General features: G+C 47.6%; 1 protein-coding gene across 1 annotated transcript in view; it reads left to right on the forward strand.

The window, feature by feature from the left end:
- The first annotated feature begins 9,753 nt into the window (after positions 1-9,753).
- LOC119395824 (fatty-acid amide hydrolase 2-A-like) overlaps positions 9,754-15,950 on the forward strand; it is a 32,356-nt gene continuing 26,159 nt past the window's right edge. Inside the window, exon 1 of the mRNA XM_037662832.2 lies at positions 9,754-10,308. Within this exon, the coding sequence (XP_037518760.1) occupies positions 10,117-10,308 (192 nt within the window). The 5' untranslated portion in view covers positions 9,754-10,116. The remainder of the gene's footprint in view (positions 10,309-15,950) is intronic.

The following is a 15,950-nucleotide window of genomic DNA, read 5'->3' on the forward strand; positions in this document are numbered from 1 at the left end:
CGAACAAAGCTCAGATAGCGGCGACCCGAATAACATTGTTGGGATTCACGCTTGACGAGGGTCGCATTTTGCCGAATAAGGGTAAGCTTGAAGCGATAGTCAGCTATCCGTCACCGAAAGACATCGGCGAGCTGAGGCGCTTTCTGGGGATGGCGAACTTCTATCGCCAATTCATTCCAGACTGCGCGGCAGTGCAGGCGCCTTTGACAAAGCTCTTGAGGAAAGGCGAGCGTTGGGCTTGGGGTCAAGAGCAGGAGGCCGCACTGCGTCGCCTCACTAAGTTGCTGGCTAACACGGCTGAACTGCAGCTACCCGATTTGAACAGGGAGTTTGTGATTCAAACAGACGCAAGCGACCTGGGGTTAGGAGCAATTTTGCTTCAGGAGCATGGAGGTGCCCTCAGACCGATTGCGTTCGCGAGCCGTTCGTTAACGCCGGCGGAGCGGAACTACTCGGTAACAGAGAAAGAGTGTCTCGCGATAGTTTTCGCTCTCCGTAAGTTTGACTATTACATCGACGGAGTGGCGTTTGTTATTGAGACAGACCACATGGCGCTCACGTGGTTGAGGCGCTTGAACGAACCAAGTGGCCGCCTGGCTCGTTGGGCATTGCTTCTGCAGCGTTACGACTTCACCGTACGCTACCGCAAGGGCAAGAACAATGCCGCGGCCGACGCACTATCGCGTGCTCCAGTCCGTCACGAGACTGACCCGGAACGGACTGTGAGCGAGACACTCGAGGTAGCGCTAATGGAAACAGTAGAACAAACGTCAGTTCAAGGCACAAGCGTGAACCACGTAGAGGCTGTCGTTAGCGCGGGGATTGTTTTCAGCAGAAGGGAGCTGTTAGAAGCTCAGCAGAAAGATCCGTTTTGTCGAAAGGTGTTCGATGGGCTCCGGGAGCCGGGTGGCGAGGCCACCGCGCACACGGGGGCAGCTGGTATTGCTGTCGGTGCGGAGCGCTCGGCAACAGCTGGTAATGCTGTGAGCGCGCTGGATTCTTATCTGCTGGATTCTGATGGCGTCCTGCTGAGGTACATCCCATCCGACGATGACACAAGTGAGTCATTCAAGGTCGTGATACCGCGCAAGTTGAGAGGAGCACTGCTTCGCTACTTTCATGACTCGTGCATTGCTGGGCATGCGAGCGGCCCTAAGACTTATGCTAAGTTGTGTCGCCTCGCTACCTGGCCAGGCATGAAGCGGGATGTGATTCGTTACGCCCGTTCATGCCACGTGTGCCAAAGCGTCAAGCCCCGAGGCGGACGACCGCCCGGCCTCATGCAGCCGATCAACAGCCAGACTTCCTGGCAAATCGCGGCATGTGACGTAATGGGACCGTACCCCACAACTCCTAGCAGAAACAAATTCTTGCTGGTGGTCACGGATCACTTCACTAAGTGGGTAGAACTTTTCCCCTTAGAAAGCTGACGGCTCGAGTGATCTTGGATAAGTTGATCGAGGTTTTCACCAGGTTTGGTTTCCCTGAGCAGTTGATAACAGACAACGCGTCTTATTTTACTGCGAAGGTGTTTGTTGACACGTGCGCCGCGCTTGGCATTAAGCACAAGAAAACAACCACCTACCATGCTCAGTCGAACCCCACGGAACGAGTTAATCGCAACATCAAGCACATGCTTGTCGCGTTCTCTGAAAGGCACAAGGACTGGGATACCTACCTTCCAGAGATCGGGTTTGCGTTGCGATCGACTGTGAACCGCTCGACTGGGTATGCGCCTTCTTTTCTAAACCTGGGAAGAGAACTGCCGAATCCGATGGAGACTGTACTCGCGGATCGCAGTGGAGTGCCAGTGGCGTCATCAGCACGAGCTGAATACGCAGCGCAGTTGCGCGAGAAGCTAGCGGAAGTTTTACGTAAAGCACGCAGTAATCTCGGCACTGCTAGGGCACAACAGAAGGCGCAGTACGACCGCTCGCATCGGAACGTACACTACGAAGTGGGCGATCTGGTGCTGCGACGCCATCATGTTCTTAGCGACGCTAGCAAACAGTTTGCAGCCTCGCTGGCACCGAAATGGTCCGGGCCGTACCGAGTGCGAGAGAAGGTTTCCTCGCTTGTTTATCGGCTCGCGAACATGAAAGGCAAACCGAGCGGCGGACCAGTGCACGTATGCGACTTGAAACGTTACGTGTCACGGGAGGAGCATGGGGACGACTATCAGTCCCCCTCCGAGCCGCGGCCGACGGCTGAGAACGCTCGAAACCGAGTGAAGAGCCCTGAGCCGCGGTACTTCTTGCGAAACAGGCGGAGACAACTCTGCATGTTGGATAAGCAAAAGGGAAATAGGTGCCGCCGGGACGGCTCGGAGAGGAGACCGCCTCCTCACGGCGAGCCCACACTCACATTCAGTCGTTGTCGCAGCCCCACCACCACCGGCAAACATCGCCATGGACGCCTGACTGGAGGTCAACTGGTACATCCCACTGCCACTTCCACGCTACCCCATCGCCTCACCGCCCAGCCTCCACACAAGAGGCCCGAAGACCAACGCCAACCGAACTGGGAGAGCCAGCTGCCTCGGGGCCGCAGCCACCGGCACGTGCCAGGGTTGTGTGGACACCCCGATGACCTATGCTCCCTCAAGGCCACGGCGCAGCACGCCGAAAACCCCGAGCCCCGCCAGACCGGAGGCGCCCGAACCATGCTGGAGAGGCCGCCTGGAGCGAAACACTTCGTTGACTCGCTCCTCTCAATCGCCACCAACGACCAGAGAGGCGGGGCCCAAGAAGGCGCGGTCCGGACCACGGGGCTGCAGGAGCAGACCAGACCTACCGCAGCAGTGACGGCGGAGGCGACGACTGGGGAAGCCATGACGCAAGTGGGCACGGCAGCGAAGACCGCAACGAGGCCGGTGGTGGCTACTTCGGAGGCAGCGGCGACGCCAGTGGGGGCACCGGCGACACCCACGGCAGACGGCCGACCGCAGGAGGGCACGGACCTGGACCGATCCGTCCTAGCCTTCCTCGATGAGGAATAACAATATTACCTCATGGTGCAGTCTCTGTCGTCCGAGGGCTTTCTTAAGGGGAGGAGGATGTGGGGGAGCACGCGCGCCCATTTCCTTTCCTTAAGGCTGGCGCGATCGCGAACTGACGGCGGGAGCCGGGGAACCACTAGGAGAGGAGCACCGTCGCCCTTTCCGGACAACCCCTTCTTTCCCGCCACTCCGCGCGCCAATCCTCGCTTCCCGGCTCGCGGGAAAGGGAACTCGCCCTGCGAGGGAATCAACCCTCGCGGTGGGGAAGGACACGGGAGGTGAACAAAACTGCCGACCAGGCGGAGAGACAGCCTCTCGTGCCCTGCTGACCTGAGAAGTAACACCTCACCGCCCCGAGACCCGCCAGCCGATCATCGACCGAAGGTGTAAGCCATACCCTTTGTTTTTCTACGAGAGCGGACTATCCCTCTACGCGACATTTACGCGTTATTGCTAACGTAGCAATAAAGTGTTGTTTGTTGTGCTAGCCTGTTGCCTTATTCGCCCGAACCCGTCGTAGCTGCGATGACGCGCGCTACGGGAAGGGGACGTTGACACGGTACGACTATTTGCGGCTGGGACCGGAGCTAGGCTTCTGCACCAGCCGTACGTAGAGCGGACCCCCGCATACTCTAACCGTCTCTTACTTATTTCTATCGCGGACGTGTTCAGCTTTCCATTGTTGTCCCTAAAACCCAAGGCTTCCTGTAGACTCGTGCCCACAAGTATACCTGGGTGAATATCGCCACATTCAATCAGTACATGTTCCATCGTTTCCTTAGTTCCCCCGCAGCATGTACAGTGTTCGTCTTCGTTACTGAATCTCGCTTTATAACTTCGCGTTCTAAGGCAGCCCGACCTTGCTTCAAACAGTAAAGCGCTTCCCCTTGAATTATCATAAAACCTTTCCCTCCTTATTTCGTTTTTTCCCTTTCGGTAGTTACTCAGAGCCGGCTTCTTTTCCATCGCTGTCATCCAATAAGTCCTCTCCGCCTCCCTGACCTTCCGCTTAATGCTCCCTGTTGCCATATCGCCCGCACTGCTAGCCGTATATTTACTGGTGAGCCTCCTAGTTCTCTTTCTCCACTGCGTGTCAACGCTTTTTCTATACAAATACCTGAAAACGTTCTCTGCCCATCTACTCTTCTTCATTTTCCTCAGCCTCTCTTCGAATCTCATTTTGCTCTGAGCTTCCCTCACTTCAAAGCCTGTCCATCCCATATCACCCTTTACAGCCTCAATTGTCGTCTTCCCGTGAGCGCCCAACGCGAGGCGGCCCACCGTCCTTTGATTTACATCCATTCCTGATTGTACCTCTGACTTCATGCAAACCACTGAGTTCCCAAATGTAAGCCCCGGGACCATCACACCCTTCCACAGCCCTCGAAGCACCTCGTACCTATTTTATCCCCATAAAGCTCTGTGCTTCATAATTGCAGCATTCCTCTTTCCCTTTGCTACCGCTGCTTTCTCTTGTACCTCCATATATCTATCCCCCTCATTTACCCATACTCCGAGGTACTTGTACTCGCTTACCCTCGGTATTTTTTGGCCCTGTATGAAGACCGCATGGTCTTCGTGATCATTGAATACCATCAATCCACATTTTGTTGCACTAAATCCTAGTCCTAGAGCCTCACATTCCCTTCCGCATATATCTGCCAGTCGCTGTATATCATCTTGACTGTCCGCAAATAAGACAATATCATCAGCATAAAATAGACCTGGAAGCTTCTGCTCAACCATCGTGCCGACCTGTTTGTGTGACAAATTAAATCCAATGTTGCTACCTTCTAGCGCTTTTTCCATCCTCACCATGTACAGCATGAATAACAGCGGGGACAAAGGACATCCCTGTCTCAGCCCCTTGCTAATTTCAACGCTGTCCTTGCTACTTATTCCTTCCCATTCTATACAAACTGTATTTTCTCGGTACATTTCCCTCAAAAGCTGTATACAGTCGTCGCCTATGCCCACTTCTTTCAATATATCCCACAAAATTTCCTGCTTAACGTTGCCATACGCTCCGGTGATATCTAGATAAGCTATGTATAAGGGCCTGTTTTCTATTTTCGATATTTCTATACACTGGGTAAGAACAAACAGATTATCGTCTAACCGCCTGTCGATTCGAAATCCATTCTGAAGTTCTCCCAAAATATCATTTTGTTCTACCCACGCTTCTATTTTTAATTTTACTGCCTGCATCGCCAACCTGTATAGCACCGATGTAATGGTTAGCGGTCTATACGAGCGAATGTTATCCTTTTCTCCCCTGCCTTTATAGATTAAGTTCATTCTACTTTTTCGCCAACTGTCTGGTATTTCCCTCTCCTGTAGGCACTTTTCTACGGCTTTCAGCAGTGCTTCTTTAGTGTTATGTCCGAGTTCGTTAATGAGGCTGACGGAAACCCCATCTAAGCCCGGAGTAGTGCGCTTAGGAATTTTTCCTTCGGCCTTCTTCCAACTGAAATTCTCTAGTACTACATCTTCGTCAGTTGCACTCCTTTGCGTACTATTACCTACCGGGGGAATCCCCTGGGTGACCTTTTTAAACGAATCGGCTGTTATCTTTCGGATGTAACCTAGCGCTTCATGCCCTTCCAATTGATTTCCTCCTTCATCTACCAAACGTTGTTGCATTGTGACAGACTTCCTACCTAGCGCTTTTAGGTGGCTCCAAAATATCCTAGGCGCGGCCTTCTTCTTTTCGCGAATCTCTGTCATCCAGCGTTCACTTTCACCTTTAATTTTTGCCTCGACTAATTTCTGCACGATGGATTTTTGCTCTAAATATATTTCCCATATTTGGTTGACTTCGTCCTGTGGCCGCTTCTCTTTTTTTTGCCTGTCTGTGCTCCCGTGATGCCTGACGTCGCTTCTCGATCGCCTCCCGGATTTCTTTGTTCCACCAACTTTTTGGCTTTCTCTTTCCTTTCCAACAAATAGTTTTATTCTCTTTTTCCATTTCTTTTGTGATTATATGTAGCAGCTCACTATACTTCCAGTCTTTGCCTGGCAGTTCGTCTACTTTTTCTTCGACTCTTGCGGCTACATTCGTTATTTGTTTGTCATTTAGATACAAGCTGCCAAATTTTGATTCTATGTTCTTATTTTCAGTTTTATATCCCATTTGTAATATTATGCGTTTATGATCACTACCCAAGCTGTTAATGCCTTCCTCGTCTATTCTGATCTCTCTAAGTTTGTCATATATTCCTTCTGTCATGAGACAATAATCAATGCTCGATTGCCTGTTTCCGACTTCCCACGTGATCTGCCCCTCACACTTCGGCCCCACGTTAACTATCTCAAGACTATGTTGCTCGCAGAGATCTACCAATAACTTGCCATTGGTGTCTGAATATCCGTGAAGGTCACGAATGTGAGCGTTCATGTCCCCTAGAAGGATTATTTCGGCATCATGACCAAATTCTTTAATATCGGTGCTTATGCATTTCACTATCTCCAGATTCTTTTCTCTGCAGTTATTCCCCGTCCACAAGTATGCTACACCTAGCCACGTTTTCTTTCCGCCTACTGTGCCCGAAACCCAAAGGTGCTCTGAACACGTCTGCTTCACTCTATCCCATTTTGTTCTGCTATGAATTAGCATTCCAACACCCCCACCTCTCCTTTCTGATGTGATCCTGTTACATCCTTCCCAAATATAATTGTCAATATGTGGTGGCTCTTCCAAGTCTCTAAGGTGTGTTTCTGTAACCGCATAAACACCTATCTGTTCCTTGTTTAACTGTCCCTCAATCTCTAACCATTTTTCCTTTTTTCTGCCACCCTGCATGTTAATGTAACTAATTGCAACACGCGCCTTCTCCCTTCTTTTACCTTTTCTCTGGTTTTTCGCTATACTGCCTGTCAAAGAGTCCCCCTGGTTGTTTTCATTACAAGCTACCCTGGGCACCGAAGGGCCTGCGTGCCCCCCAAAAAAGCTACTGCGCGTCCCGCAAGTCGCCAACCCACCTCATGACCAAGCCTCCTATCGAAGTGTATTCCGTCTCTTTGAAAACCACCCCACCTGTGCACCTCTCTGTTTATTTCCACTACCTCGATGCCTTTCTCTCGACTCATATGCCATATCTCTTTGTTTGCGTCGACAACCGCTCTTTGCAGGTTGACGTCACGCACCGGTACCTCCGGTATTGTGCATACCACTATCTGCACCTGAGGGGAAATGGCGCGCATGTCATCTACCCCTTTCGCTAATGTGGTCGCTAGTTCGGCTGATTCTTCATTCAAGACGTCGTTTAGACCTCCCGCGATTATCACGAGGTTACGTCCATTAGCCTTAGTTGCGAGTTTTGCGCTAGCTTGTCTCATCACTGATCCCAGCCCATGTCCCGGGAACTTCCCTATTAAAACTCGTTTGTCGCCTCTCACCCTTTCCTTGACTGCTTCTTCGCATCTAACTAAATTCGAGTCCCCGGCGATTATCACGTGTTCCGACTTTTCTGCTGGACTCTCCCGCACCTGGCCACTGCCTCGGTTATTAGCGCATGCCACTGCTGCTGTATTGTCCCCTCCCCTTCCCAAAACTACTTCGCGGAAGCTAGGTCCTGTGACCCTTGCACCTGTCTTTCCCAAACCTGTTTCCCCCTTCGCGTCTACCACTGTGGGGGTCGATGCCCCTCTGTTCCCGCTGTCGCTTGCTTCCTTGTTCGCCATGACTACCTTTGCTAACACCTCCTCGGCTGACTTAAGCCTTTCCCCCATAGCCATCGTTTTTTCCCGCTCTGTCGCCAACGCATTTTCCAGCTCGGCGATTCTTACCATGAGCTCATTCTGGGCAGCCATCATTATTTCCATTTTCGCCTCTAACTCGCATTGCTTACACTTGGCGTCAGCTCCCTCTGTCTTCTCATCCGTACCAACCTCTATTTTCCATCCCATTCCGCACCCTGAACACTTTACGGTCTTTTTGACCATGGCTAGATCGTTCACACGGCGGATTAAATACACTTAAAGCCAAATGATATCACTAAACTCCGCAAGTATGCTACACTGCAAATCACATGTGTACCTTTCAGCCACGTGGTGTCCGAACAAACAAATAATAATAATAAAAAAACCAGGTAACTGTCACACAGGAAACAGTACAAAGTTGTAAGCCCTATTAACCTTCAATCTAGTGGCTTATGCACTCATATAACTAAAAAAACAAGCTCGAATCATGCAAAAAAAAAAAAAAAACTTATCTGACTCTGTCATTCCGGAGCCCACGAAAAAAAGTTCAATGTACAATACGCTTTATGAAATGCTGCGGGTTGATGCGCCGCAAGTACGTGTTTCGTTATTCTGGGCTTTAAGATGCAAATTCAAAGAATGCCGATCATCCCCCTTTATTTATTCATATTGTCGATCAGGCGGCCGGAAGCTATTGGCAATTAAGGAAGTATAAATCCGACTGCTCGACTATGGTCATATTATATTAAAAAAATACTGCTCGTTTTTATTGTTTTATCTCGAAGTGCGATTCTAATTTTTATATTGCAGTGGGGAAGGGAAAGAAGAAAGAGTTTCCGCGTCTGTTGTTGCTGTGCACGCGATCTACCTTCGCGTTCTGCCGGTGCTACCTCGACTGTTCAATGACGTCGCTGTCTCATAATAAATCGTCGTACGACAATATGATTAAAAATGAAGCTTATATTTATAAAAACGGAATGGCCGCCATGGCAATATGCGTCCCTCTCGTGATTTTTCTGCATTTACGCCACTGGTGATCCACTGTCAGAAGTATCGTCGATTACGAGACTACGTTGTCGAGTCCTCCCATTGAATTTTTGCCTTTACAGATTTGCTCTGGCTCTATCACCTTTTCATTTCTTTTTAACATTTCGCCGCATTGATATTTAAAAAAACAAACAAAAACAAACAGGATATTTAGAAGAATCCCTCTGAAAGTTGGACAGTTTGACTTCACCGGTGCTCTTTTCCGATGGTGCTACCCTCATTCGTGATGCATCGTGTATTTTTATGCACGCGTAGGCAAGCAGACTCCTCGGATATGTTTTAACATTTATCCTCTTCATTTTACGTTGACGATATTTTTTTCGCTATTAAGCATGTATTTATTATTGACAAACGTCTCGTGACCTTTACACTTTCCCTCATATATTACGTACTCTTTTTATTTTTAGCCATTTTATCGGGCTCTTCGAGGCCGATGTGTGCCACGGATACAAGGCTCTTTATACTCTACCCAGAGTACACTGCGGTAGGCCACTCAGGAACCAACCGATCATTTAACCCTGACATGTGCTCAGTCAATGGCACTGATGCGGATCGCATGGCTGCAGCTACGATTTCGTGTCCCAAGGTGTGTGTTAACTCGGCAACGCATTTTTTGGGGGTCACGGCTCTTTACCACAGCCCAGAGGGGATTATGGCGGCGCCCAGGGAGTCTTCTGTGTAAAGGTATATAGCTGAGCTGTTTTCTACGGGGCGATATGCTAATTTGTCCAAAACGCCATATTAACGCCCTTTTTCAAAGAGTACGCATGAGAAACGGGCTATTTAGTAATGCACCACAGGGTTCACGCTCTTACGGGTGTGCTAACGAGCATTTATTGTGGTCCGTATTCACGATAAGCGGCTTGTTTTCTCAACTGCGTCGCAAAACCAAGTTCAAGCCTCCCGCCGCTTGTTGCGCCGTACGCGGCGCTTCGCGCGGCCAGCCCTTTGAGTACGTGTGACGTCACGGGGTATCGCTTGCTTATCGGGCGCGCGAATCGAAGGGATCCCCAAGGTCAGGAGCGCTTAGGCAAGGCGGCAAATGGCGCTCCCCCTCGCCACCTCTCTTTCAAGCACATCGCGGGCGGGAGTTCGCTGGGTTTTGTACGGCCGCTACGGCTGCCGAAGGTCCAGCATCGCCAGTGCTCGCGTCTAGCGTCAGTACTCGGAGTCTGAGTGTCGGCGCAGTCGCACCGTTGCCGTAGCGCGTCAGCTGTTGTCGGCAGTTCTAAGGAAATCCGGGGGCAGAGGCGACTGCGTATCGCTTCGCACACGATACCGCCCTGAACTGCATTTACTCGGAAAGCCCGTCGACTGGTAGCTAATAAGCACCTTTCTTTTTTATTTCTAAAGTGAAAGCGAGTCGAGGCATGACCACCATGAAGAAACTTGTGCTCAAGTGTCTACTCATGGTCATCCGCTACGTGAAAGTGCTCAATGAGTTTTTTCTCACGTCGCTGTTCGCCTTCATCCATGGCAAGCCCAAGCGCCTGCCTCCTATCACCGACGAAATACTGCTGGAACCGGCCACTGTGCTCGCCGAACAGATCAGGACCGGCAAGGTAAGATCACATATATCCTTCACTTTCGTTTTCACCCATCCGTGACGATGTCGCTCCTTTGTTCTTGCACCTATGTGCGCATATCACTGACTTCAACACCGTGAAGGCTACGCTCGCGGGGCCATATCTGATGTATTCGCAGAACGGCCTGCCTTCTCGAAAAGTACGCAGGAGTACCGTAAATGTGTCCTATTCGTACTACGCTTGATCAACCTCCAACGCGGCGACGCCGTAGCGGTGGCTTCGCCGCCAGGCAAGTCATACGGGGGCCGCCGGCGTTTCACCAGCTGTGCCAACATTTGAAAAGAAATAAGACCTCGTGATTCTCGCGTATCAGCTGCAGCCACTCGCGGTCGTCACGGCGTTCGCGTGCCTCGAGCAGCTGAGATAAAGGTTGCGCACCGCGTTTTTTCCCCCGGAGATTTCGTAGCTCGATAGTTCACGCTTCGACCGGGGCGCCCCTTCGAGCTCGTATATGCTCTCCGTACTCCTATGTAAACATACTCGTGGCGCACGTTTCGCGCTCGCGCGTGCGTCTTCAGCTGCATCGCTCGCTACACTGTTCAGGTTTGGCGACGTTATAATGCACGATTAAGGCTTATAATGTGGTAAGCGATAGGTCGGCTCGCGGTTTCAATACACCATCTCTTTTTTTGCGCAGTGGGTGCACACCGTTCATTGCGAAACCTGCGAGCGCGTGCCAAGTAAGCGTATCTATGGCGCGTCATCGTTCATGCATCCTTCGTCGCGCGCCAGCGGCGATGTCACTTTTCGACACGCGATGAATGAATTATAGGTAGCTGTACTCGCGGGAGCAATGTGATCACGAAAATTACAGGAATATGGAGGTCCAGGAAAAAAAAGAAAAGAAAGGCTATATATAGATCCGCTTTACTTTGACGTGCCACGCACGTTCTACACTGCCTGTTTTTTTTTTCTGGTAGAAGCGGTGAGTCAGCCCGCGCGGACCTTGAAAAATACACACTCCTGCGCGGCCGGCCGTGCCACAACAAACCCGTAATGCTAATTCCTTAGTCGCCCGAGGCGCGGTGAAAATTTTACGCTTGCGATGGTCGTTCGCGAGTTGCGTTAAACCGATTAAAGCCCTTTGTTATGACGCTTTCATTTCCTACGCGCGTGTGTTACTCGTTCCGAAAGCGGAGAAAAAAACAGGTTTGCGCATTCTAGAGCGCAGTCGAGAGGCGGTCAAGGCTGGTCAGACCTCGACTAAAACGCGCGCGCTGTGAGAAATCACGATGTATAAGTGATATCACGTGCGCTAGGCTTCTCTTATATTTTTTTTTCCCCCGCGTATAAAGCAGATACTGGATAAGCAGATTATGGATACGTGTTCGCCAGACCTGCTTCACTCTGGTCGATCGAGATCTCGACGTGCACGTAAACAACATATATCCTTCCGGCATCAATTACAGAGACTTCCTTTAGCTTTTTGTTGAAACCTAACTGTGTCATGGTTACAACGTATTCTCTGCAATGGGCACGATACGACAGCAGAAGCCAACGTGTAGACTGCATGCTTACTTTTTTTTTGTGCGTGTGCCTGAGCGCACGAAAGTTGAGATGCCTGTTTTCATTGACTGCTATTGAACCCGATATATCGGTGCTACAGAACTGGTTTCTTAGGTTTCCACAATTAATCGCTGCCTGGAGGTTTCATAATAAATATCCTTCCTCCTCACATTCGTGTGTCGCCATAAACGTCTCTCTGCCTAGTGGTCGGCTTATGCGTTTTTAATGTATATATTTTTTACACTCTGGAGAAAACATTTCGTGACGTATAAGTGAATGTAACAGCGATATACCAGTTTTCAGTGAATTCGTGTGGCTTCTGCTGGTGAATCGTGACGAGTCATACAATGTATAGTGAATCAAACTGGAGAAAAATTAAGCAATTTGCTTGGACCATCCCACAAAACACGAAACCCACACAAAACGCTTTATAGGGGTTTTAAATTTCTTAGACATTTTATAGAGGCTTTGCGTTTCATGGCATGTGATTTGCCAAGCGTTCACTGGCTATATATATGTTTTTGTGTACAGCAGTGCCCCACAGTTACACGTGCTGCAGAACATAAACATATTCTCAAGTGAACATTGGTGGATTGGCGGGTCAAACATGTGGTACCTAGATATGCTGTATTTGCCTGTGCATACGCCATATGGGTTCGTCGAACCAGGTACAAAGACTTTATGTGAATGAGGTGTTTTTTTAGAGGCAGTAAATTTCTGACGTGTCAAGTACACTATTGCAGGCACAATGTGGCCTTAACGAGGTGTGAAAGAAACGGCAAAAGATAAAAAAAAAAACCAGCAAGAGAGTCTTTTTCATTCGTGACAGCTGCGCAGCTGTATAATACGTCGATCACGCTGCAGAAGTGGCATTGATACCTCAAGCATCTTGGAGATTTTGGTTGATTCTGATGCATAAATATTTATAAAACTAAATAAGTACCTTGTTTCCTATGATGAATTACTAGCAATGCTAAATGTTGTCCTCATTGCTGTATTAATTGATTTGACATGCCTATATTAAGCACCACTACTGCAAACCCGGTGCTAATTAGACCACATTAATTTTGGCCTAATGAGAACGTAGTCGTTCCTTATCTAATTTGTATGTGTGTTTAATTGCACAGCTGAAAGTGGCACAGAAATATCTTTCTTCATTAATTGTCTGCCTAATCAAGTAATTCCACACAGACACAGAATTTCACTTTTAAAAGAAAAAAAAATGCAGGGAAAAAAAATTGCCACATATTGCAGTGGAGCTTTGCAGCTTGATTACCATAATAGCACTGATAAGCATTTAGTAGACTTTCTTAGAGGTCGTGTTAAATACTGATAAAATTGTAGGCAGCCTGTTCTTATGTCAGGCTAATTTGTTAGGAGTACTGAAGAAAGTGTCGATTTTGAGGTATTCACTTGGAAAATGGTGGAAAGATGTACGGCAGTATAAGAAATTATTTTGTCATGGAACATAAGGAAGTGTATGTTAAAATGATGTAGAGAACATGGATATATGATTTCCTGATGATGAAATTATAAGCATTCTTTTGTTTCAGTGGAGTTTTATTCTAGTTATTCATGTCTTCATCAGTGTGAAAGTAGGGCAAAAGAAATGTTTGTAATTAAAATGACGAGGCATCATGCAGGACAAGTGAAAGGCAAGCGTACATGCTGTACACTTTGCCATTACTAAAATGGCCAGATTTCCTTCTGTTATTTTTTTTTTCTTTCTATATTTTTCTTCACGTATTTTTGCTGGCTAATTGAAAGCATTGAGCTTGTCACTGAGTAGCGGAACATTTTAAGGCGGTACAAGTTGCTTGCGATTGAAAAAGGAACCATCTAAAGTAACACTGATAGACACAGACGCACCAACACTGTTGAAGTAAGGACAATCTCATCAGCATTAGACCGAAGGCTTCTTTTAAGCCATGCATTCCGACCAGATCCCGAGAACTTCCTCCCGCACATGCGTACACAAAAGACTACACAGGGTTCAATTGCCAATGCTTCCGGGCTCAGTGCATGTATTTTAGTAGACAGGTAACCACAGTTAGATGGATAATCAAGCGGCAGGCTCTTGTCTGTTCTGTCAGAGAGAGGTGGGTGAGCAGAAGAAAGGCGAGAATGCACAGTTACGCAAGGGCTGTACCATTTCTCATTAGCGTTAGCAAAAATATTACAACGAAGTAAGTTACTGGAGATCAAAGGGCTACATTTGTGCGACGGCGCTAAAATGCACGAATCGGGCAATTACGCAAAGTTGACATGGTTAGGTGCTGATATTCATTCATTTTAGCGTCGCGAAACGAAGATATTCCAAAGAATTGAACAGAGGGTTGGCATGTGCAATGATAGAATCTCTTAAGGCGTGCCAGCCTCGCGCCTTTCGCAGCGCGTTCTTTTTTTCTTGCAATTCATAGATAGCAGGGAGACTTTGTTGTTCTCGTGCCGTGCGTCATGAATGTATCACCTTCACACGGTGTCAGGTTTGACAGGTGAGTAGAAAAAACGAAAGGGAAAAATTCCCAAACACCTGCGTCCGATGGAGCGTGGCATGAGTTATACATCTGAATTGATTTCCTCTTACTGTATCTGCAAGGCATCTTTTCTTTTATGTTCTTGAAGCAGTTGCAGATTTCGCCAGTACGTCAGCTATTTATTTATTGCAGTAGCCTGTAGTATACAAAAGCTACAACAGGTTTGTTCTTTGTTTTCTTTTCACAGGGAGGAAGCGAGTCTATTATTTTCTTCTTTTACTTTTTTTATTAAAACTGGAATAGCTATTTCTACGGCATCCTTTCTTGTGTTTGCATGATTAAGGGTACGGATCATGTCAGCATGAAGGGAATAAATGGACGAAAGCTACTCGACAGGTCAGCAATGATCTCTTTGATTACGTGAGTTAAGGTAGACTCGGCTTACACAAAGAACAAATTGCTTTTAATAAGCTTTAGTCGAGTGATTGCAAAAGTAATTATTCATAACATAATTATTCTGCCACTTCTAGGGTTTGCATTAGTTGAATAGGCGCAACTTTTTATGCTACTCATGTGACATGTTCCGAGTTTACATTTCATCATCTTTCACATGGCTTTGTTAAATCATTATATATAATTAAAAAAACAAGCTTTTGATTTTCTAAAATTGCCTCTTGCTGAACAGCTGGTTTCACGAAACTCTTGGCATTGACATGCTCGCGATTGTCTGTTGATAAATTAAAGATTTCACTGTAGAACGAGGCTACAAAAAAAAATATTTCTCAAAATGAAAGGTTACTCTTGGCATTTTGAAACTGTGTGATTCTAGTATTTGACAGGCTTGTCTACTAGAACACAGTTGGAGAAACTGCTTCAATGTTCGATGCAAAAAGTGCTACAAAATAAATTCTTGAAAAAATTCTTGTCTGGCAGCACACCATGTACATCACCCTGCAACACTCAGTTTGAAACTGTGGAGTGTATTTTTTTCCTGAATATTCTTAGTATTTCTTTCACACTTCTAATTGTAATGCTGTTTTGCTAGCCCATTTTTTGTAAACTTTTGGGCCTCTTGTGTGTAGATTTTCGTTGTAGTTTGCTCTACGATGCCTCCTTTATTCACGTGTGTCCTGCAAGGTACCTTGAGTTAAATAAGTAAATTAATTTTTGGTGCCGTATGATAAGGTTCATTTAAAGGGATATGAAGCAGACACACTAAGCACATAAACTATATTCTTTGAAGGCTCTGATTCATTTCACAATAAGTTAATAACTTGAAGGACAAAACATTCATCTCGAAGAAATTTCATGCTGAAACCCTAGGTGAAAGTTGAACATGTTTATCTTTTTTTCTTAGGCGTCCATTTATGATTTGCATGCAGTAGATAAATGTCTACGCCCTTCTGCATCGATTATGCATCAGTTGTGCAGTGCTGAAATATAATTCATAACGTGTTGCTGCGTGCCTCTAAGAACAGCTCTTTATTGTAGCCTTGCACTGGCAAGGGCATGTGTACTAAGCTCAGACCTGTTGCTTGTATGATAATGTTATCTGAGCTGCAGTGCGATCAGATTCTGCCTTCTATGCAGCTGAACACAATGTGACAACGACAACTGCTGTCTCAATTCCTGTTG

Source organism: Rhipicephalus sanguineus, chromosome 6 (genome assembly GCF_013339695.2).
Source record: "Rhipicephalus sanguineus isolate Rsan-2018 chromosome 6, BIME_Rsan_1.4, whole genome shotgun sequence".
NCBI classification, from domain to species: Eukaryota; Metazoa; Arthropoda; class Arachnida; order Ixodida; family Ixodidae; genus Rhipicephalus; species Rhipicephalus sanguineus.